The sequence below is a fragment of the Choristoneura fumiferana genome, chromosome Z, assembly GCF_025370935.1.
Source record: "Choristoneura fumiferana chromosome Z, NRCan_CFum_1, whole genome shotgun sequence".
NCBI lineage: Eukaryota > Metazoa > Arthropoda > Insecta > Lepidoptera > Tortricidae > Choristoneura > Choristoneura fumiferana.
Window position 1 is genome coordinate 23,961,074 of NC_133472.1, and position 22,919 is coordinate 23,983,992.

At 36.7% G+C, this 22,919-nt stretch overlaps 3 protein-coding genes across 6 annotated transcripts in view; 1 reads left to right on the forward strand and 2 right to left on the reverse strand.

Annotated features, from left to right (window-relative positions):
• The window catches only part of LOC141431855 (uncharacterized), a 127,004-nt gene that overhangs the window by 25,398 nt on the left and 78,687 nt on the right, over positions 1–22,919 (reverse strand). The window lies entirely within an intron of this gene.
• Positions 3,556–6,361, forward strand: LOC141431921 (thialysine N-epsilon-acetyltransferase-like). The gene is made up of 4 exons (XM_074093217.1): positions 3,556–4,703; positions 4,796–4,847; positions 4,957–5,177; positions 5,945–6,361. The coding sequence occupies exons 1-4, from the start codon at positions 4,620–4,622 to the stop codon at positions 6,110–6,112; spliced, it is 525 nt and encodes a 174-aa protein (XP_073949318.1). The 5' UTR covers positions 3,556–4,619; the 3' UTR covers positions 6,113–6,361.
• The window catches only part of LOC141431906 (uncharacterized), a 71,578-nt gene continuing 54,799 nt past the window's right edge, over positions 6,141–22,919 (reverse strand). For 2 of the 4 annotated variants that reach the window (XR_012451770.1, XR_012451772.1), the window contains 7 exons: positions 22,590–22,712; positions 18,174–18,343; positions 15,338–15,471; positions 13,805–13,929; positions 13,184–13,482; positions 10,763–10,932; positions 6,141–7,543 (listed from right to left, as the gene is read on the reverse strand). Coding sequence is in view for 1 of the 4 variants with exons in the window: in XM_074093204.1 (XP_073949305.1) it covers positions 10,840–10,932; positions 13,184–13,482; positions 13,805–13,929; positions 15,338–15,471; positions 18,174–18,343; positions 22,590–22,712 (944 nt within the window). In the remaining 3 variants the exon portion in view is untranslated. Of the gene's footprint in view, positions 10,933–13,183; positions 13,483–13,804; positions 13,930–15,337; positions 15,472–18,039; positions 18,132–18,173; positions 18,344–22,589; positions 22,713–22,919 lie in introns of all 4 variants that reach the window. The other 2 variants (XR_012451771.1, XM_074093204.1) reach the window with 2 other exon arrangements.

Below are 22,919 nucleotides of genomic sequence, written 5' to 3' on the forward strand. Positions count from 1 at the left end.
AGGACAAATACTAGTATAATGCACAAACAGCACTAAAACAAAAAAAAATTTTAGCTGCTATTATTTTCAGTATGTTTCATCTTGGTATAAATTAGATAGTAAATGTTTAATAGAAATACTGTCAAACATAGAAACAGTTTTGTGTAAAAACATTATTTTGTATTCTTCTTTATGATGATATGAAAAACAAATAAGTTAATCTGTATCATACTATATTACTTAATTATAAACTATAAATAAATAGTAATCATCTTTGGCATTTTAATGTATTATGTTGTCTGCTCTCTACCTTCTCTACTTCTAGGTAGGGGCGAATTACGGTATCAAAGTCAGTCAAAATATCTTAATTCAATTTAGGTTATAACAAACACTTATGAGAATGTCAAAAAAATCTACCACCGGTTCGGAAAAACCTCTGTTGAGAAGAATCCGGCAAGAAACTCGACGAGGTATATATTTTTTAAACAGATTTACAGTATTATTATATCTATACATCACAAGTATTTAACACAGTAGGTTCGCTATTCGAAGGGATCGCTAATGTGGATCGGAATTATTTGTAGTACTAGCTTTTGCCCGCGGCTTCGCCCGCGTGTTATTCGGTTATCGCGCGTTGTTCTCTCAGGAACTTTGCATTTTTAAGAGATAAAAGTGCCTATGTCACTCTGACCTTTAGGGTATACGTTTACACGTACAGATAGCGCGAGTTGAATGGAGTCGGGCCCTGAGGTAAAGAGCGGGAGCCTCTTCTCCTCTCCCCCCGCTATCCACACGCCTCACCTCAGCCGCCTTTAGTGTGGTGCTGTCCTTGATAGCTATCGTATACATATCGATCGCGTTAAGTATAGCGCATATTTGCACCCCGTATTATTTTTATTCGACTATGGCAAAGCCAAAAGAAGTAATGATTTTAGCAGTTGTATGTTTGTATTTACGTATGTTCCACCGTAGCATCAAGACTACTCGTCCGATTTTAATAAATAAGGTTTCAATCGATTCGTTATTAAGCGCCGGGTGACATAGGATACCTTTTTACCCGACTAACCGAAGGAAGGTTATGTTTTTCGAGCGTATGTATGTCCATTTCTTTGGTCCTCGCTGCAGCCTAAACGGCTAGACGGATTTTAACATGAGGTATCATTGGATTCGTCATAACTGTCGGAGTGACATAGGCTATATAATATTTAAATAAAGCGTCTGCAAAAAAAATATGGCGGAGGAATGAAAAAAAAAATATTTTGTATTGTAACAATATGGGTATGGGTGTGTTTCTTATTGTGGGTATGGGTTTACTTTTAATGTACCGTTTTCACACAAATATCAAAAAAGTGTAAAAAAAAAATTAAATAAAAAAAAACAGAAAACCCGACTGCCAAAACTAAAAGGAAGAAAATAAGTCTAGTGGTCTAGAACTCAGTTAAGTAGCTAATTTAAAGTTCAACAGTCGGGGACCTATTTAAATCGTGACGCTCAAAAACTCTTAGTAATGGGTCCCGACTGTTGAACTTTAAATTAGCTACTTAAATGAGTTCTAGACTACTAGACTTATTTTCTTCCTTTTCGTTTTGGCAGTCGGGTTTTTGATTTAATTTATTGTACCATTTTGTCGGCATAGTTTACATTTATATTCGTGCGAAATTACAGCTTTCTAGGATTGATAGTCCCTGAGCAAAGCCGCGAACGGACAGACAGACAGACATGGCGAAACTATAAGGGTTCCGTTTTTGCTATTTTGGCTCCGGAACCCTAAAAAGACGAGGTAGGTATAGGTAATAAAAAACATTATGTAAATTTAAAAAATCAAAAAACCCGACTGCCTTAAAAACTAAAAGGAAGAAAATAAGTCAAGTGGTCTAGAACTCTTGTCAAGAAGCTCATTTAAGGTTCAACAGTCGGGACCCATTACCAAGATTTTTTGAGCTGGTTACGATTTGAATAGGTCCCGACTGTTGAACCTTAAATGAGCTTCTTGACAGAGTTCTAGATCACTAGACTTATTTTCTTCCTTTGAGTTTTTTAGGCAGTCGGTTTTTTTGATTTTTTAAATTTAATGTTTTTATTTTATACTTTTTTGATATATCTGTGAAAATAGTAGATTAAAAGTATTATAACCTATATATTTCGAATGGGCTAATTATTAGCTTTCATTTTATGCCCATATTGTTAAATACAAATATATTTTTTTAATCCTACGCCATATTTTTTTTCGCAGACGCCATATTCCTGCCATCATTCTGCTGAATCGGAACTTTTGTTAATGCTATTAGCTCTACTCAACAACGATGTAACTATGTGCTTGTAACAGATAAAGAAATTATTTTTTGTAAACATTAGCAACAACTCAGCAAAATAAAAGTAACAAAATGCTATCAGTACTCAGAAACAGTAATGGCGGCAAGATAAATCTCTTTCACGAATGTTTTTTTTTAATACAGACAAATCAATGAGGGCTATCGCGAATGAATTCGCCGCTAGAGGCGCTAGTGTAGCGTGAGGTCTCCAAAATGTCAAATCTCATAGTTTTTGGGTGAGCTACGCGGGTTTATTTATAATAAGATTTTTTTTGTGAATATTTTGCATAACCTGAAATTAATTATGGCAATTATGCGTTACTGGGCAATTAATGTCTGTGTTTTGAGACAGTTTTGTCTTTCGGAAACTTTTGTCCTCCCTTTTTTTCCGAACAAAACGGGACTAAGCAACACTGTGGTTGCTGGATATTTTTATGGTACGGTTTTAAGGTGTTTTAAATATAATTTTAATCTTAATTTTGTTTTAACGCCCGTAATAACAGACTCTGAAAGCCATACTTAAAAACCTCACGCAACAGTGCGCCATCTAGTGAGACAAAAAACGATAGCCCTTATTAAGTCCTATATTATGACGCTCGAGATCAAATTGTCGTGCGATTTATGCTTAAATACATACCAGTGACATTGCGTATCGAGAAAATGTTGTATCTATGGATACCAGAATAGAAGCCCATTTGATTTTCTGTTGCAAATTTGAAAAGGTGCGGCCACATACTAGTCGCTCGACGCTCGATTCCAGCCTCTCCCTCTCGCTCTCGTATTAAACAGTATAAGTGTCAGAGGGACCGCACGACACGAACTTCGAGTTTCGTAGTAGCCCTGCTGCCCTATACTACGAAGTGAAAATTACTCGAACTTCGTTTGTTGGCGTCTTACTGACGTTATAATAATATCATTTAATACGCGAGTGAAAGGGACGGTGAAATACGAACTTTTAAATTTTCGAGTTGCATAGTAGCCCCTCTGTGACATGATAATGAGGCGTAGACTTTAGTGGTGTACTTACTTAGGTAGATAAATACTTTTGTGACAGTGGACAACACTAAAATTGACAGTGATGTGAACTGACTGGATGTGATGTTATCATTATCACCTTATCACTTCACTTCACTCACTGTCGTCACTGTCACACTAACTAACACCACTATCTATATCTCACTATCAGTATCAGCGCGGTCCCTCTGACACTTATACTATTTAATACGAGAGCGAGAGGGACGGTACGATACGAACTTCGAGTTTCGTAGTAGCCCTGCCGATCCGATCCGAGCCGAGCGAGAGTGAAAGCAGGTGGACGGAGCGAGTCAGTGTGAGTGAGCGTGACGGCGATCACGAGCGAGGCGAGCCGCTCGATCCAGTCGGAGTTGGTACAGTCGCCTATACCGTACTAATTCATGTCGATAGCGCCGCCATCTCCTTTATCTAACCTAAAATAAAACAGATTGTTGTCGTTTGTTTCAGATAGATGTCACTGAAAGCTTGAGATCACAAAATTTTATTTATTAAAAAATATTTTGTCGTTGATAATTACCGCAAAAATGAACTTTATTTTCGAAATTGACAATCGTATTGTAATTTCTAATATAAAAGTCACATAATTGTATCCGCTCAGTCGTTACAAATATTTTTTGTGTAGCAACCCTCTATGTCAGGCCAGGCGTCTATTCGCGCTCAACAAGGAACAAGATGGCTACGTTACAATCGAAACTCAAGTGCTCAGACCACATAAAAAGTAAAGACAGTGCTGCAAACGGAAAATTGAGGCTGGTTTAAACTTAAGAAGACTGAATTCAAGCGGTCTCACTTCTCTTTGCAGCCCTGTTTTTAGTTTTTATGTGGTTTGAGCTGGGAAGCAAATCCAGTAAAGTAAAAGAGTACCTGTGACTATTAATAGCTATACGTATGGATGGATATATACATCAATGGTACTAGTTACGAAATGCAGACGGCGCTTCAAAACGGTCTGCATGAATGAGACGAGAGAGGGCTCTCTTTTCCCCGTATATTATACTACTCTTTGAGTTGGTAACTCCGGAGTCAATAAGATTTGATCATTTGAAAGGAGTCATCAAGAAGTCATTAAGGGATTCGGATCCGCTTGAGGATCTGACTCTTTTGAATCTTCAGATCCGGATTTACCCACCTCTAATCAGCATGTATGCATAGCAAAAACAGTGAGGGAATCTAACCCAAAATTAATTGAACCGCACGTATAACATCATTCATAATTAGTAAGATCGAAGGCACTGAATCGAAGGGTATATTTGACTGTAGTCCAAAAATAAATAAAAACATTATAACTACAAAATGAGTAGACAATATAAGGATAATTGCATTCAAATAAGGCCGGCCAAAATAGAGGATATGGAAGCTGTAGCAGTTTTAATTCAAGTGAGAATTTATTAATTTTATTTAAGTACTTACTGTTTAATTAACATACAATTTTGATCTATGTTTTAACTAAAATTATGGTAACATTCCAGGAATTGGCGGAATACGAAAAAATGCCCGAGGGACCAAAACTATCAGTTGCCGGTTTGTTTATTTCGCCGCGATAATCTAAATAGATTAGCAGACAGTTCCTGTTTCAGTAAACATCTTTATAAACATTTGTCACGAATAAAGATAATTTTTCCGCTTTTAGATCTGCAACGAGATGGATTTGAATCCAATCCACCTGTATTTAGGTGCTTAGTAGCAGTCGAGAAAAATAATAATGGCACAGATGACATTGTTGGGTATGCCATATACTTCCCAACATTTTCCACCTGGGAGGGCCGGTCTATGATGCTGGAAGACTTGTGTGTCAAGCAAAGCCACAGGCGCCGTGGGATTGGAGATAAAATCTTTAATGCTGTTGCAAAGGTAAACATACCCATAGGTGTACGCTGTGTAAAGGTGCAGGCTGAAAATCAGCATGGTGATGCATAGTCCTCACCGCACATGCTGAGCCTGAACCTTTTGCCACATATGTAGCTAAGCATGTATGTACGTTCTCACAAATATGTATTTTCTATGGGCAATAAATGTTTATTATTATTATTATTTATATTTTATTAATATAGGTCAATTGGTGTCAAGTGTCCCATGATATTTATTATTTATTTATTTATATTATATATAGAAACCTGGCTAGCTCTTGTGGGAATTTTGAAAAAAGCATTTCTTACTGGACTCCTACAGGCTGCATGTTGCCGTCAGTCAATCGGTCACATAACTCTGTCATCTAAATATATAAGTATTTACATTTCTTGTTTAAGCAGAATTTTAACTGATTGAATCACATTTAAGATTTTTTTGAGAAAAGCCCATTTTGTGATTTGCTTAAAAAATGTATAAGATATGGCTTTTTGTCTTGTGTATATCAGAAGATAATATGGTTATAAACTTCTGGTCCAGCATCTGAGCATCTGAAAAAGGTTGCAGCAAATGGATTAAGCAGTTAAAGAAATAATGATGTATTTAATTAATGTAATTTGTCTGATCCAACCTTCATAAAAACTTCTTCATTGGTAAAAACTGTGGGCTATGGTTTCCTGCATTTACAGTAGTCTCTCAACTAAAGTAGTTACATTTCATTTTTTAATAATTACACACATACTTACAGATGATGAATTGTTACCACATTTCAGGAAGCAACTGATAGCAAGTGTTCACGGCTCGACTTTCATGTTCTGGAATGGAATCCAGCTAGGTCATTTTACAATGCTAAAGGAGCTGTCAACCTGACCCAGCTGGAGCAGTGGTGCTTCTACCGTCTCACCGGGGATGCCCTAACTAAGGCTGCAGGCCAGCATTAGTCTTGATGTGAAAATAAAAGACTCAGTGTGCTCCAACATATAAGGGTATATTTTATAAAGTTATATCACTTACAGCAGAACATTTTTTTGTACATACAACTTTGTTCTGTAGTTAACTTACATACGGCAATGCTGTGATAAATCCCTTTGTTATTTGTTACTAAAATGTAGATTTCATAAATTCTAGTTAAAACTAGTAACATAGATTAACAGTATATGTACAACTAATAATAAATGCAATTTATTTTACTTACAGTCTATAAAATAATACTATAGTTAATTCACAATGATTACCCTTGTTGGCTAAAACTTCCTTATAGTTTGATTAATTCTAGTTAACTCTTGACAGATGGGCGTGCCTTCAGTCAATTTTCAACTTTGATGTCATACAAATAAAGCTTACAGATTTACCCACGTTTACAGATTATGTAAAAACTATTTTATTTGTATGACCTCAAAGATGAAAATTGACTCAAGGGTCGCCCATCTGTCAAGTGTTAACTCCAAGTAATAGTACTACTGTACCGCTTCACATTTTTAATGTCAGTAACTGCAAACTGTTACAAACTCCTTGATTAAAATAAAAGAACACAAGTTTTTTGACTTTGTTCAGAAACTTATACTGAGAGACTAATAAACAGCATCAAATTTCATACTTTAAAATACTGGTGCAGCTCATTTGTTTCTGAGTTAAAACATTAAGTTGTCTCAAATATAATAAAGTAGTCTAGTCAGTCAAATATACTATAACTTTACACTGTATGTAATCTATGATATTTAGTTTATGATCTATATACATGGGTCATCTAACTACACTTCAGATTAGCTTGTATATTTTATACGCCTTTGTGTTATTCCTCCAGTCAGTGATTTGATTTCACTGGGACCAACTTTTCGTAATTAGTTCAAACTCTATTGTGAGCTAAGTTTTTTAATTATATAAATACCATTGCATTTGGTAAAGATATTTCTAGTTCCATTGACTTTGTCCCTAAATGTCACAGATATAAACTATTTGATTACACATTTACATATTTACCTTAATAGAGCTAAGAATGTTTTCTTGGCATTTATTTTTTTAATTTCACTTAACTATCTGGAATGCAAAGGTGGGGTATTTTTTAACCAAATAATAGCTAAGACAAGTTACAAAATGGTTTCTGAACTATTTGCCGCTACATTTATGTTGAAACACACTCGTAATAAATAATATAATAACTACGTAATATCAGTCAAATATAATTTTATTTACTCATCGGATAAAGATATTATGAATGTGACGCCGCCGTCTTTTTTCATACACAGATACTGGGTGCAAAAGTGGAAGTTTTAAAATAATAGTTATTTTTTTGTTTTTAGTAGTTACTGGTTTGGCTGGCTCGACACTGCTCAACATCTGTTGGTCGCCTCACCATCCACTTTCATGTTTACCTTTAGATAAAAAAACACTGTTTTTTATTAAGTTTAACCACTTACTTCGCTTTTGCACAAGAATATATTATCGATACAGTTTGCATACCTAAAAAATGGTCTGCAAAAAGGGATTCCAAACTAAAACTTAAAGGCCTACACGGTCTCGTTATTGTCACAGATCAAACGGTTACCAAAGTATGCTTGTACAGTCGAGTTCATAAACTTCTGAGCAAACATTTGATCAAAAATATGTGAACACGACTCTATTGTTAACGACATAGAAGCGTGTTCAGATATTTTTGGTCAAATTTTTGCTCACAAGTTTACGAATTCGACTGGAACTTACTATCACAAGTACAATTTGTTTTCGAGCAGATCGCAATTTTTTGACTTATACATGAGATTTAGTGAAGAAATCAGTGTGGACTTTCGGCTAAAACTAATAGGTACGAAATCCTTTTTTTTTATAGATAGGTACAATCGCAAAGCAGAATAGTAAAATAACGAACCCTTTTGGATATAATTTCGCAATGCATTGAAAACTTTTCGTAGCACATATATCTTCCATTTGGAAGAAATGCGCTTTGAAAATTTGACATGTTTAGTGTAACATATCAAATTATGAAATTAGATGACTTTTTGTTACATAAAGGCACACTAGTTTATGACGCAGACGCAAACCATTTAAATCATCTTCACCAGTGGCGTGTTCGAAAGGGATAGACATATATATTATAACTTTACTGCGTAAACGTAGCGTCTTGAGTCAAAAAAGTCCCACATTGTTTCTGAACAGTAAAGTAGTTGGAATGGCAGATTACATTAATTTTATTGTTTAACTGTCTCAAGAGAATAAAATGAATTAATATACAAGGTGTTAATATATATATAATATCATTTCTTTGCTTTCGGCGTCGAGACTCTAGGTCCTTGGGGTAAGGGTGCGCTGGAGCTACACAGGGAGCTCAGCAATAGGTTAAGGGAGGCAACAGGCAACCCTCGCGCCGGCAGCTTTCTCGCGCAAAGAATCTCAATCGCAGTTCAACGCGGGAATGCTGCCTGCGTGATGGGCACCATGCCAAGAGGCCCACCTCTCTTTTTTAATTAAAGTTTTAGTTTTAGTTATTTTAATTTAATAGTAGTTTTAGCCCTATGGATATTTCGTATTTTCTTAATAAAAGTTTCAGGTGTTAATTAAATAACTGAAAACGGCATATACCCCAAAAGTATTTTCTCATTTTAAGTTAGTTTTTTTTTATTCGACTGGATGGCACACGAGCAAGTGGGTCTCCTGATGGTAGTTGATTGCATTTATTTTTGAATACCTTCATTATTTTATATATAAATAATAAATAATTCACACCAATTGACCTAGTCCCAAAGTAAGCTTAGCAAAGCTTGTTATGGGTACTAAGCAACGGATAAAGATAATTATATAGATAGATACATACTTAAATACATATTAAACACCCAAGACCCGAGAACAAACATTCGTATTTTTCATACAAATATCTGCCCCGACACGGGAATCGAACCCGGGACCTCAAGCTTCGTAGTCAGGTTCTCTAACCACTGGCCATCTGGTTGTATATCTTTGCTAAGTCAGTAATTCTGCTTAATTTCTTACTCTACACTTTATCTTTAATTTGTATTTGTCAACTGCGCTTTGACGTTTTTAGAGGAAAATCACACATTGACAGCAAAACGGCCTGTATTAAATTATTGAAATAGTATGCAACCTCGCTAAAATTTTTAATTGGCGCCTGTTGCAGAACTTTTAGTCTGGGCACAATAAAAAAAGGTTTTATGAACACAAACATAACCTAATTTAAAACATCATCATCATTATTCCAGCCTATATACGTCCCACTGCTGGGCACAGGCCTCCTCTCAGAACAAGAGGGCTTGGGCCATAGTTCCCACGCGGGCCCAGTGCGGATTGGTAATTTGGGAATTTAAAACATAGTGTAATCGATTCTACTCTCGATTCGGAGCAAACTACTTTCGGGTTTTCTGTTATTTAATTAACATCTTGTATACTGAGCAGCAAAAAATCTGGCCCTCAAATGTGTGCAGTAACCGGTAGTTTTGTATGAGAGTGGGCCAAATTTTGTGCCGCTGAGCATATACTTATGAAAAATTATTAATTTTACTAAGTACCTACTAAACTTTATTTATGGTGTAGGTAAATTAAGACATTAACTTAACTGAGACTATCGAATACGTATCCACTATTCTAAGCTGTTGTTCCTTAAATTATATTTAATTCTAGTCTTTCAAAACAAATGTTTTCTGCTAGGGCCTATTAGACTTATAGTTAATTAATAGAGAAATGGTTAGAGTACGCGTTGTGAAATTAGTGTACTTAAAGAACAGTTTCGTAACATCAAATAACTTATTAAGAGAGACAAGACAAGTACCTCAATAAGTATATGTATGTATACCTAAATACACACTAAGACTTAATTCAGTCGTATTAGTAAAAGTCTTAGGTACTGCAAAGACCTTTCTTTCAAGGATCGATGAGATGTTCTTGGCTTCTCGTCAACTCCTATACCAATAAAATAATTTGAACCTTACTTTATCTCACAGATAAGAAGTTAAAATAGAATTTTTTTTAATTTAAAATCAAACTATTGTACTTCAGGTCTAAGTGTACTGGTTGATTTGTTTATACTCGTAGGCACCTACTTTAATAACTCATAACCGATTTTATTTACACTTTATAATTATTTATCGCATAGAGAAATCATAGAACTTCTTGGATCGGTTCTAAACATCAATTCTAAAGCTGTAAACCGTGAAAACATTCTGCGCTGGTCTGTTACTAACTGATTCACAAAACCTTGCATTAATTTTTCACCTGCGATCAACGCTTCAACGTTAGAATTCGTATCAAATTCAACCAATGTGAAAGTATTATATATAAGTGATAATTATATAACTTAGGTTAAACAGTACGCGTTTCAAGCGATATAATGAGACAAATACATAAAGAATACTATTTTTATAAATATTAGAGGTGGTCCTAAAGCTTTCGTTGGTACAAGTTTTAGGGCTTTTCCTTCTTTGAAAGGCGATGCGGCTAGCTGAGTCGTCATGCACGGTTTAACATGCGGGTTTAAACCCGGTAGAAAATCAACAGTGGTAAATGGAAAGTACGTCGCGTTTTGCAAAACTTTTGGACCTAGGCTATTCGAATACGAATTCGCTTGGAGTTTTATGAATTCGACATACCTAAATTACATAGTATTCTCATGCTATTTTGGATTGGGGTAAGCGTGCGGACCCGGGGCGCGGGCGGCTGCGGCGCGCTACGTTGAGGCCATGAGTTTGGCGTGCGCGGTCACGTTGCGTTGGTGCAGGAACCCGCTGCCCTCTTCTTCTTCACCATTGCCTAGTCCGTACTGTTGAAAACGAAAGGAAACGTTATTTAAGTATTAAAATAATTATTTTTTAATATTTTAACCGGAAGTAGCTACCTATTCAGGTCATACCTCAGAATTTCGAGGATATGGATTAGTTAAATCTAGTTAATAAACTAAAAAAAATGAGGGCTATCGCGTATGAATTCGCCACTAGAGGCGCTAGTGTAGCGTGAGGTCTCCTAAATGTCAAATCTCATAGTTTTTGGGTGAGCTACGCGGGTTTATTTATAATTAGAATAATTTTGTGAATATTTTGCAATATCTGAAATTAATTATGGCAAATATGCGTTCCGGGGCAATGAATGTCTGTGTTTTGAGACAGTTTTGTCGGAAACCTTTGTCCTCCCTTTTTTCCGAACAAAACGGGGACTATGGAACACTGTGGCAAGCTCGATATTTTTATGGTACGGTTTTAAGGTGTATTAAATATGATTTTAGTCTAAACTTTGTTTTCACGCCCGTAATAACAGACTTTGAAAGCCATACTTAAAAACCTCACGCAACAGTGCGCCATCTAGTGAGACAAAAAACGATAGCCCTCATTGCTTTGATATGGGCCTCCGCATAGTACCTAACGCCTAACTCATTCAATAAATTATTTAAATTCAATTGCTAAGATTTGTCGCAAACATGCTTTTTGACTAACCTAGAAGTTTCAAAAAGACAGTTTTTTTTATTCAACTGGATGGCAAACGAGCATTAGATTATTTCGATATTTACTAGCTTTTACCCGCCACTCCGTCCGCGTAGAAGTATGAAAACTAGTTTACGTCCTGTTTAAGGGCATAGCAATATCAGCAACATGTATTAGTATTGACATACGTATATTGCGCTTATCCAAACTTAACTAAAAACATGAGTAGGTTATAACTTTTCATCACACTTGCTCGTAAACAGTGTCGAAACCGCTACCTTGGTTGCAACTCCCCACATAAAACCCTCGACCTTAATGTTCTTGTCATTAAACCCGTGGTCGGTAAATGAGTCATTGCCCGTACTAATTTTCGTATTTGAGTCGTGCCGTCAGTCCTAGTGGTGCTGCACGCACTGTGCAGCGCATGCTGAGGTAGGGGTAGGGGGAGAGCGGCGCTGCCAAGAGCGCAGCCTAAGGTATCGCCAATATTTGGAACAATTATATTTTTTCTTTTACAAATATAATATTTTACTCGCAAATGTGATGAAAAACATTTTATGTCGCACGGGCCGTACTAGAATTACGAACATCGACTCATTAAAGCCCTAAAGGGCTTCCAATAGACTCTCGTTCGTAATTCCTTATTTACCGCCCTTAAGACAATGTACTAAAAATTCATGCACATCAGGTACCTAAATAGAAATAATAATAGCAGTTACATGATAAAACAAAATGTCAGTAAAAAATAAATAAATGTCAAGTTAAAACAGATTGAACAGTATAACTAGCTAGCTACATATTAGTAATCTGTGAGTATAACTCCATTATTTGAATTTCATTAAAAAGTATATCTATCAATTTGATTACTCCGAACAAAAAAAAATTAATTTTCATTGAAAGTATATCTATCAATTTGATTTTCCGCAAAAAAGAAAAGAATACAAGCATGTCAGTTGAAAATTAAAAGACTTTAAAAGACAATAATAACATTACTTAAATAACTATTAAGACAATAATTCTAGTTGGGGGGGTGTGTCGGGTATAATAATATGTATAGTATGCACGCGCGTGAGTTTCATTCAAGGGTTGTGTCAGACATACATAAACTATTCAATGGAATAGTAAGATTTTTTAATCAAAAGTGATTTAAGCCTATTACGATAAATATGATTTTTTGCTTCTTTTTTAATGACTCCCGGTATTTTATTGTAAATTTTTATGGACCGCGTTTATAAATATTGAAGGGAGTTCCAATTTATTTTTTCGTCGCTCACTTTTAACAAACCGGAAAATGTTTGTTTTTTTACAAACAAACCCACTTCCAGTATGTATAGACAAGGTGAGTATTCCTTGTTTAAAGAAACGTCGTATATACTAGCTGTTGCCCGCGTCGAAGTGTGACAAATAGCTTACGTCCTATTCTCGACCTACCGAGCATTACACAAAAAAAAAAACATAAAAGCCGGTTATGAAGTTGCAGCGGAGTTTGGTTACAAACATTTTGACTCGAGAATTTTATATATTAGATTAGATTTTCAGTTGATTTCCGATTTGTTTTTCTAAATAAACTGTACCTAGTAAGAAACTGGATTTTACCTGTAGCGCATGCAAATAATGTTGCTGCGAGTGATAATGGCCTCCAGTGTGGGCATATCCTTCATAGCTGTTGGGTGCGTTCGGTTCACTCTTTATGTTGAAGAGCGAAGGGTTGGATAAGAAGGGCGTGGTCGGCAATCCCAATGGGTACTGCGCGTGCGCGTGGCTCTGGCTGTGTGCGTGCGCGTGCGGCGACGTCTCTGACGCGTGAGATTCCGTGCGCGGCTTCGTTACCGCTCCGTGACTAGACATCGATGCTGTCAAAGGCAGAGGTACTTCGGAGACGCTCGGCTTACTTTCTGCAAATTGTGCAGTAAAATTAAGGATGATTATCTTAAACTATTTGTTAATTAAAACGATTTTTGATGACTAGTACTTAATCCTCCAGAGTATGATTTAATTTTGTTTATCTGGCGACTTCAATACAAACTGCATAGCACTGAGTAATGAAACTAGAAGTGAAAATATTGAAAATTTGAAGAGCAATGATTTGAGCATAATTTATGAGGCTATTTAACGCTATGCGAGAATCTCAAAACAAAATTTCATTGAGATATGTAAATGTTTTTTACGGAAATAAAACAATCTTCATAGTGTGTTTAGTGCAAAGTAGAAACTTACCATCTACGCCAGGAGAACATTGTCCATCTTTCTTCGAAGCTTCTTGTGTGGATTTAGCACCATTGGCAGACTTTTTAGGCTTCCGTTTTCTTGTTTGAATGCCGTCTTTTCTCATTGCTAGTGGTCTGCGATAGTAAAAGAAATATAAGCTACTCCAATTGATTTGCGTAAGCTACATTTAATTTCGGAGAGTAGGGAGCAAGAAATACCACAATCTGTAGCATTGTTACCTACTTATCTGTTGTTTCTAATATTACTGGAAACGTTGTGTTCGCTTAGGGTTGCCAACCATAGATACTGTTAAAAACATTATTAAACTTTTTTCCGCTCGTTACTACTTTATACTGTTCAATGAAAAAAAAGTATACAAAATATTATTTTCATAACCACTGGTATTCTAAGTAAAGTAAGCTATATTAAAACCTAAAATAAGCAAACGCACAAAAATATCTGAGGATAAAGGTTTCCTTAGTTTGAATACAGGGCAAAAATGGAGTCATTTGTTAGTCAACACTTAACAAGAATTTAAAAACATTCGTAGAATTGTCTCATACATAGTACTCTACTATTCCTGCCACTTCAGCCTTCACAGAACGAGTGTTTTCCGTGATGAATGCAAGTGGCGGGATGACAGATATAAAGCTTCTATCGATTTAATAAAAAATGAGCTTCTTATTTACTTCAATATTAATTTAAATTGCGAAGAGACTAACGAATATTTTAAATCTAACTATAAATTGTTAAACTATGCAAAAAGTTCAAACAAAATATGTAACGTTAAAAAAATTAAATTCTGTTTCTTTTTCTGAAATACTGTTCATTTTATTGGTCTGACCTAAATTTATACTGTATTTCTTGTACAAAAAGTTGGCAACCCTTCGCCCGGATTCGAATCCGGGGTCGCAGCTCTTGTTTGACCTTAGATATTGGCGGAGGAAAGAAAAATCGCACAGACCTCCGAAGCAGATCACTGGTGTTAGTTTCTGAATTCGCATTGGGACGGCGTGGAAACTACCGGTTGCCCAGTTCTTGTTCTGAGCGGCCTGGATCTATTCGACTCGTATATTATGTCTATTTAGGGGCTGTTTCACCATCCATTGATTAGTGTTAACTGGCGGTTAGATGTGATGCCGTCTCTATTTGTTTTTTTCGAATAGACGAAGACGGCATCACATTTAACCGTCGGTTAACGATAAATAATGGATGGTGAAACAGCCCCTTAATATATCAGACTCTATTTCATAGCAACGGGGCAGATATTTAGGCTGGAGATAATGTACCTATCTACCTATGCTGAGCCGAATAATAAATGCCGAGTATGAAGGTGTTCTTACCTAGATTCATTAATAGATTTTTTGGACTTTTTTGCCGTAATAGGTAAAAACCTTGTAAAAACACAAGCACCTTTATTAGGGAAGTACGTAAAACTTTCGAAGTCTCTTATAAATGGGAGTTAAGTAAGTCGCCTAGAGTTAGCGCTTTGTAGGCATGCATGTAGTCTAAGGGAAATACAGGAGCAAATGGGTCATATACCGGTTGATTCCGTGTAGCTTGTAGTATAGTCCACAAGCGTTGCACACTGGCTCGCCTTCGTTGTTGCGCCGCCACAGCGTGGTGTTGCGCGAGCCGCAGTTGGTGCAGCACTGGCCATGCCGCCGCGCAGCAGACTGCAACGCGCAACTTTAAGTTACACTCACCACATATCACCGCATTTTCCGTCACTTATCCTTAGAAATGCCTCACTCACACTGCTTTATTTGCTAGTAGCAGGGCCGAATTAACCATGCTGCTTCCCCAAGGCAATGCAATTATCGGGCCCTTTTTCAGCCGTTTGAAGAGCATCAGCTCCTCAGATCAGCTCTTTTCAAGTTCATATGTCAAATCAATTGATTGCGCGTGGAGGGTAATTGCCTACTCTGTCTTTTTTTTATTCTACTGGATGGCAAGCGAGCAAGTGGGTCTCTTGATGGTAAGAGATCACTACAGGTATTGAAGATGCATTGCCAACCTAGAGGCCTAAGATGGGATATACCTCAAGTGCCAGTAATTTCACCGGCTGTCTTACTCTCCACGCCGAAACACAACAGTGCAAGCACTGCTGCTTCACGGCAGGATTAGCGAGCAAGATGGTGGTAGCAATCCGGGCGGACCTTGCACAAGGTCCTACCACCTGCAAATGTCTAATGTTTAATCTGGCCCAGCGGGGCTGCTCCGAAATTCGAAAATCGAAGTTAGTATCGTACCGTCCCTCTCACTGTCGTATTAAGTAAAATTACCTTGCGTCAGCGGGACGGCATGACACGAACTTCGAATTTTGCACTTTGTAGTATACGGTCTGGATGGCAGTTACTGGTCATCACACCTCGGGATAAGTTCGAGATACTGGACGCTGCCACCAGTAAAGTTGTTTAGTATTACTTATTCAAATCTAGTGACTGTGATTGTATTTTGACAGGCCGCGGGCGACTGAATGTAAATAGCACAATTAGCAATAAATAATTATCTATTTACAATTCGCGCACCTTATTACCGGCCTAGATTGCATTGATTCTGCGTTCATGTTAAGCCAAACGAATATATTTTATTAATAATCGTCATTTATTAGTAAAATATATTTTATTTGGGACGGCCTCTATCTCCATGAAATCAACCCAAACACCAATGGTTAGTAAAAAGTTCCTTTCTGTTCAGTTAACCTTTCGTTGGTCCGAACATTAAACATAGTAGGTACCTACTAAAATGTAAGTGAATGTACAAGCTGATTTTACATCAAATTTTGAATATTTGGTTGGTCATATAAACCGAGCACATGATTTGATAAATTCAAAGTAACAATTTTCAAATTTTAAAAGTTTATGAAAAATTGTATAGTGTTTTCTATCAATAATTTGGATGTTGACAAAAAATCAGCTTGTATACTTATAAGTTGAAGTTATGCTTCGTCTGGTAGGTATCGGTTGAAAACAAAGAAACTACCGTACGTGTAGGTACGTTTATGACAGATAGGTACAACACATACCTACCTAAGTTTGTTAACCATCACCACTTGATCACCCAAGATACCAGCTGAGGGAGGGAGGTGCGCCTACACACAAGCAATATCCCAAGGCGAGCCGCGGTAATGGTTCTGCATGCAGCTACCGCGCATTTAAGATACCGGCGCGCGGGCGGAGCCGCTTGCGATTGGGCGACGCTACCTGATTATATCCTCACTGTGTGCCGACCGCAGTTATCTCTACGTCGCATTGTAAGCGTCGTTAACATCGAGATAACTCATCGATAGTTAATACATAGTCATGGTTCAATATCCAACGCTGATATGTCCTGCAATCGGCGAATGTGTCTCCTGGTAAAGTGCTCCCAGCTCAGCCGCATTATCATTGCAGTTATCTTTAACCGTCGCAGTAATCGCATTCGTCCAGTTGTGATTAGGTGTTGGTTAATGTAATGATAAGTTACGACTTCTGACTGGGCCCGCTTTGCCGGCGTCGGTGCATGTTTACTATTAGTTTAAGCAAATAATTTAACTTCTATTTTATGGACTAGGTTATGAATTTACTTGATGATAATGTGCTTGCTAACCACAGTCTTTTTTCTGCATTGGTAAGACGTAGTAATTTTTATGCTATGTCAAAAGGATGTAAACTAGGAACAAGCTGATAAATAACTACTTGTATATAACCTGTGGTGGGAGTTGCGGTACCTAGGCATAAAAAGATTGGGAACTAGACTAAAGGAACGACCTTAGGCAGATTAACTTGGCACGTGTTGAACTGTGTTGTTTATGTTTATGATCGCGAGAGTGCAAAACGAAGCACTTTGCTATCAGCCGTGCCGAGCTCGTGGGTGATGTGGAGCGTGCCTTGATACTTCGGAACATGTCTCAAGTTTCATGCGAGTAATAATTTTTATTTAAATATGTAATTAATGAGAGCTATGTATAGATTAAAATATTAACTTCCTCCTTGAAAAAGCAGAAGGTCTTGAAAATTGAGAAGTGCACCGTAGATTAAAAATTTCGTACAGTTCACATACAGAACCGCCCCGCCTACGAGATCTTAGCGCGACTTTGGTTGTCGGAAGGGAGAGCGGTAGCGTGTAGTTTCCTATCACTCGCTAAAGCCAAAATAATTAAAAACCAACTGGATAGATAGCGCGTGCGTGCTAGAGTGACTGGGTGTCGTTGAGGGAATACGGCGAGGGAGCATGCACTAGTCTACACGCCACCGACTCACCTTCTTCATGCCCCTGGCCATGCCCTCCACACTCATCCATCTCTGCACGGAGCCGTCCTTATAGAAGCGCGTCAGTAGTTCCGCGTCCGCACCTGTTCAAAACAGAGCGCGTTACTACATGTTGATAAACTTACCAGCCGCTTGCTGGGCTTCACCAGCGGCCGGTTGACGCCGTTGATCTTGTGGTACAGCCCACAGGCGTTGCAGAGGTAGTGGCCGGTCGAATCCCTCCGCCACAGAGGGGTGTTATTGGCACCGCAGTTAACACACTCGCGCCCTTCTTCGTACGCTTCCAGTCCGCCATCTGTTCGCCAATTGTTATTTAAACACAAACCCCCTTAATTCCTTATTAAACTTTTTTATGCTAATATAATACATGTTTTTTCCCTTTTGTTTCCGTTACTGTTTGTCAAGAGGATCTCACTTGCGCCCCCCGACAGGGCCACGCGGTTTATAATGCATAATATGTCGGTACACATTGGATAAACAATAATCAAAGCCATTTTTAGGGTTCCGGAGCCAAAATGGCAAAAACGGAACCCTTATAGTTTCGCCATGTCTGTCTGTCGGTCTGTCCGTCCGCGGCTTTGCTCAGGGACTATCAATGCTAGAAAGCTGTAATTTTGCACGGATATATGTGTAACCTGTGCCGACAAAATGGTACAATAAAAAATTCTAAAAAAAATTTTTTTAGGGTACCTCCCATAGACGTAGTGGGGGTGATTTTCTTTTATCATCCAACCCTATAGTGTGGGGTAACGTTGGATAGGTACTTTAAACCCATTAGGGGTTTGCTCAGACGATTTTTCGATTCAGTGATTTCTTTGCGAAATATTTAACTTTAAAGTGCAAATTTTCATGAAAATCGAGCGTCCCCCCCCCTCTAAAGTCTAAACCGGTGGGTGGAAAAATTTGATATAATTCAAGATGGTAGTAACTAATCATTTTAAATATATCAAATCAAACTTTCCAACTTATATCACTTATATAACTTGTATCAAACTTTCAAGGAAAACTATAACGGCTAAGTTTGCTTGAGAATTATTAGTAGTTTAAGAGTAAATAGCAGCCAAAGTATAAAATATACCTAAACTGCGAAGATTGCGTAGGTATAAAATACGAAATCTCGAGAAAAATATTACTTATTTTTTTCGTAATGGCTACGGAACCCTATTATGGGCGTGTCCGACTCGCTCTTGGCCGGTTTTAGAAAGTGAAATAGTGTAAAATATTCGTAATCTTTGTTTTACCTACTGACATAAAATTTGATCTGATGACAATTCAATAATGTAAGTATTACAATTAAGTTAGCATACTCTAAAATGAGTCTAATGATGAACCACTGAAAATCTACTTTATAAGCACTATTTGTTTCAGTAATTGTTTCCTTGTTATTGCAAGCAAAGTTAATTTATTGATAACTTATATAAAGTTTAGCTTTAAAAGATTATTGGTGTATGTGGCTGGGGAAGCACAGATTCCAGTAATTAAGGAAAAAACAATTGATTTTAATTATTTTGTTAATAAACTGTATATACAGTATTGTGTACTTATGTACTCGTAGTAACCGGATGAATCTGGTTATGTTTCTTAAGACCATGGGCCGTATTATATCCAACGCGCGGAAGCTCGTTCGCTCGCTTATAGGTACCGTGGGACAGGAAGAAGAAGTGAAAAAGGATTGTGATTTAGAGTGCGATAGATAATAATTTCTAGGTTATTCGAACTCGGACGTAGAAAAATAACTACAAGGGAAACTGTTGAACCTATCACTCCCGGGCGAACGTAGCACAAATTTTGTCAAACACGGAATTTTAAGATACTTTTTTAATATATTTTTTTGTTTCTTTTTTTAATGGTGAAAAAGGTAGCACTTAATCGTTAAATGTTCTTTGAAACAAATGGCATTTATTTTGAATATGTTCTTTGCGAGTAAGGGTTTGATATTCTTAGTCGAGTCAGGGTATAACAAGTTTCCCTACAGTAATCCGACGGAGATCTCTAGAGTCTAGACTCTAGACAGAGCAATCGTGCGGGACGTGAGGGCTGAGACGCGGATGGGAGGAGCCCCAGCTGCATACTTCGCCGTTCTTAGTAACTTGGGACAAGTCTTCTATAGGGCTATCGCGTTTTTTTTTACATTTAAATTTATAATAAAATATATTATGGTGCAAACGACATGTACTGTGAGTGCGTGCAAATCTTCATCTCGCATTAATGAGGAACTAAGATTTCATCTATTTATATAATAATATTTATTTATTTTTTGTATTTTTAAATTCAATAACAGGAACTTTAAGTCCGTTAAGTCTAGAAACCGAAAGTATTTGTCGGTTACTAATCTAGGAAAGTATATTTGGTAGAAAAAAATGTTTTTATTTCAAAAATAGTTTATATTTTGATACTTCTTACCCCTAGTAAGTATGCCACACCTAATTCATTTTGTTTTATATAATTTCGCAATACCAATATGTACCGATTCGTAAAAGACATCTACCTTCCAAATTTTAAATTTGTGACAACCCTTCCTTACTTGCGTAAATACCTATACAGGCTGCGGTATCGCTTAACTTCAAAGGCGTCGGCCTACTGTAGGGAAAACTTGTTATACTGTGGTCGAGTGAAGATAAGTAAGTGTTTTGAACCGTTAAAATTAAATAATCAAGAATGCTTCGTAAATTACTTTAAATATTTTTACCCAACCAAAAAGAGGTCGACCTAGGTGCATAAACTTCTAGTTTTTTTTATTTTGTTTTCATATAATCTAGCATGCCACTAATGTATACATAAGTAGGTGTACAGTCATAAACCTCTGCACGCTTAAGCGGCAATTAGGTAGGTACACTAAGTAAGTCGTTCGCCGCATGCAGCATGCGGCGCCCGCCAAAGTGTACAGGACACGGTAGTATAAGACGACTTTCGTCTGCAATCTATTGGGGCTTGCACACTACAAATGGGATAGCTCTGTTAATTGGAAAAATGTATATTTAATTAAGTTTAAAAAAAAACAAAGGCGTGGACTATGGTAGTTTTCACTGTCAACAATATCCAGCGATTATATTATGATTCATTGTTTATGAACTTGTAAATGAATAACAAGCACCTATAATTAAAGTTGATGTCACATTTACAGTAAAATGCTGATAACTCTATAACTGATTCATCATCAGTGATTTTATGTAGGTAGGTACCTAGGCTTTAATGCAATTCAATAATCATTTGTATATAGTTCTTTTTTTATTTAAATCTTTTTAAGTTATTGTCAGAAAGTTATGTTTAATAAATACAATAATTCAATAATTATTGTTAGGTATATAATTTTATCAATATCAATGTTAAGTAAAAAAATGCTAATATTTCTGATAGTTGTACTCATTAGTCTAGGTAGATACCTTTGTGAATATCAAGCATGAAACCTTCTGAAGAGTGCAAGCTAAATAATCAAAACCAGTCGATATTTTAAAAAGAACACAATCGTAATGGAAATATAAAGGAAGTCTTATCAAATTGTAATCGTGTTGTATAGCAGGTAGGTACTTGGCTTAATGATAATGACATTGTTACTGTGTGGTTGGAATGGCCGGATAAGATAGGTACCAACATGATGATAGAATTACATTATGCAGAACGTCTGTCATCAAACCCTAAGCAAACTAATTTGAGCTATTGTTATGTTATGGCAATCTGAACAGTATAAGGGAAAACTACAAGAAAATTTAGTTACAGAAACGATAAAGGATAGGTTAGTAGATAATAAAGCAAACAATTGAAAAATATTACGGGAAAACCGTAAATTGATTCATTTACAGCTACAAATCTGACCGCAACAAAATATTATGAACTATGTGCTTCCCCACAGAATGTAAGCAGAATTTCAATTAGTGACAAGGGTGAATTTTGTTATGTTTACATATGATTAGGTGTACACATACCTACTTACTAAAAGGAATGTTTAATACTGTTTACATAAAGAATTACCGTTAATTTCATGACGAATTGTAGTTAAATTGGAATAGTTCAAAGATGTACCTACCTATTCTATTCCAAACCAAAAAAAAACCGATAAGCGGATATTGTTCTGAGGTTTCTAATGAAATATTTGGTATACAAAATGAACAGCAAGTTAGATAAAACAGGTCTTACGTTATGTTTTTGTAAGCGTCTTGGTTTCATTTCTTTTTCTTTCATAAAATAAGGCAACCACAAAATTAATATTAATATTGGGGGTCTGAGACTTACTCAACATCAGACAGAACTGTAGAATACCAACGTTCATGATTACGAGTGCATTATTCACAATATACCAGTCAGGTTTATAGTTTGTCCATTCTGTTATTAGCGGACTAGCTTGCAAGTGTTAGGCAAAGCAGTAGAAACAAACGACGGTGGAAGTTTCAAAAAGCAACCTTATTTTTTGATACACTGGTATCAAAGTAATCGTCATTTTTTATGTACAAGAACTTGCACTTAGTGTGTCGTAATTAAATAATTATATCGAATGACTTATTTTATTTATATGTATTAAATAACTAAAAAAATGGTAATCTTACCGTAAGCAGGAGGACGTTGCAGAGCGTCGTAGGGCGGGCACCACGAGCCCATCACCATGTTTTGGCCGTACAGCCCGCCGGCCATTCCGCCCACGCTGGCTACGCCGCCCACACCTCCGCTACCTGCAGGAAACATCAATAATCACATTTACTTAAATCATAATTCCCAGTAACTTTACTTTTGGTTGAGAGATAAATTAGATCAGATTCTCTGATTCTCGAACGCACTCACTTTCAGGCCACAGTAACTTTTCAAGCGAATCAAATAAGAACCTTAATCGTACGTAAGTATGATTATGATGTGCTTATTATTTAAATTATAATTTTAAG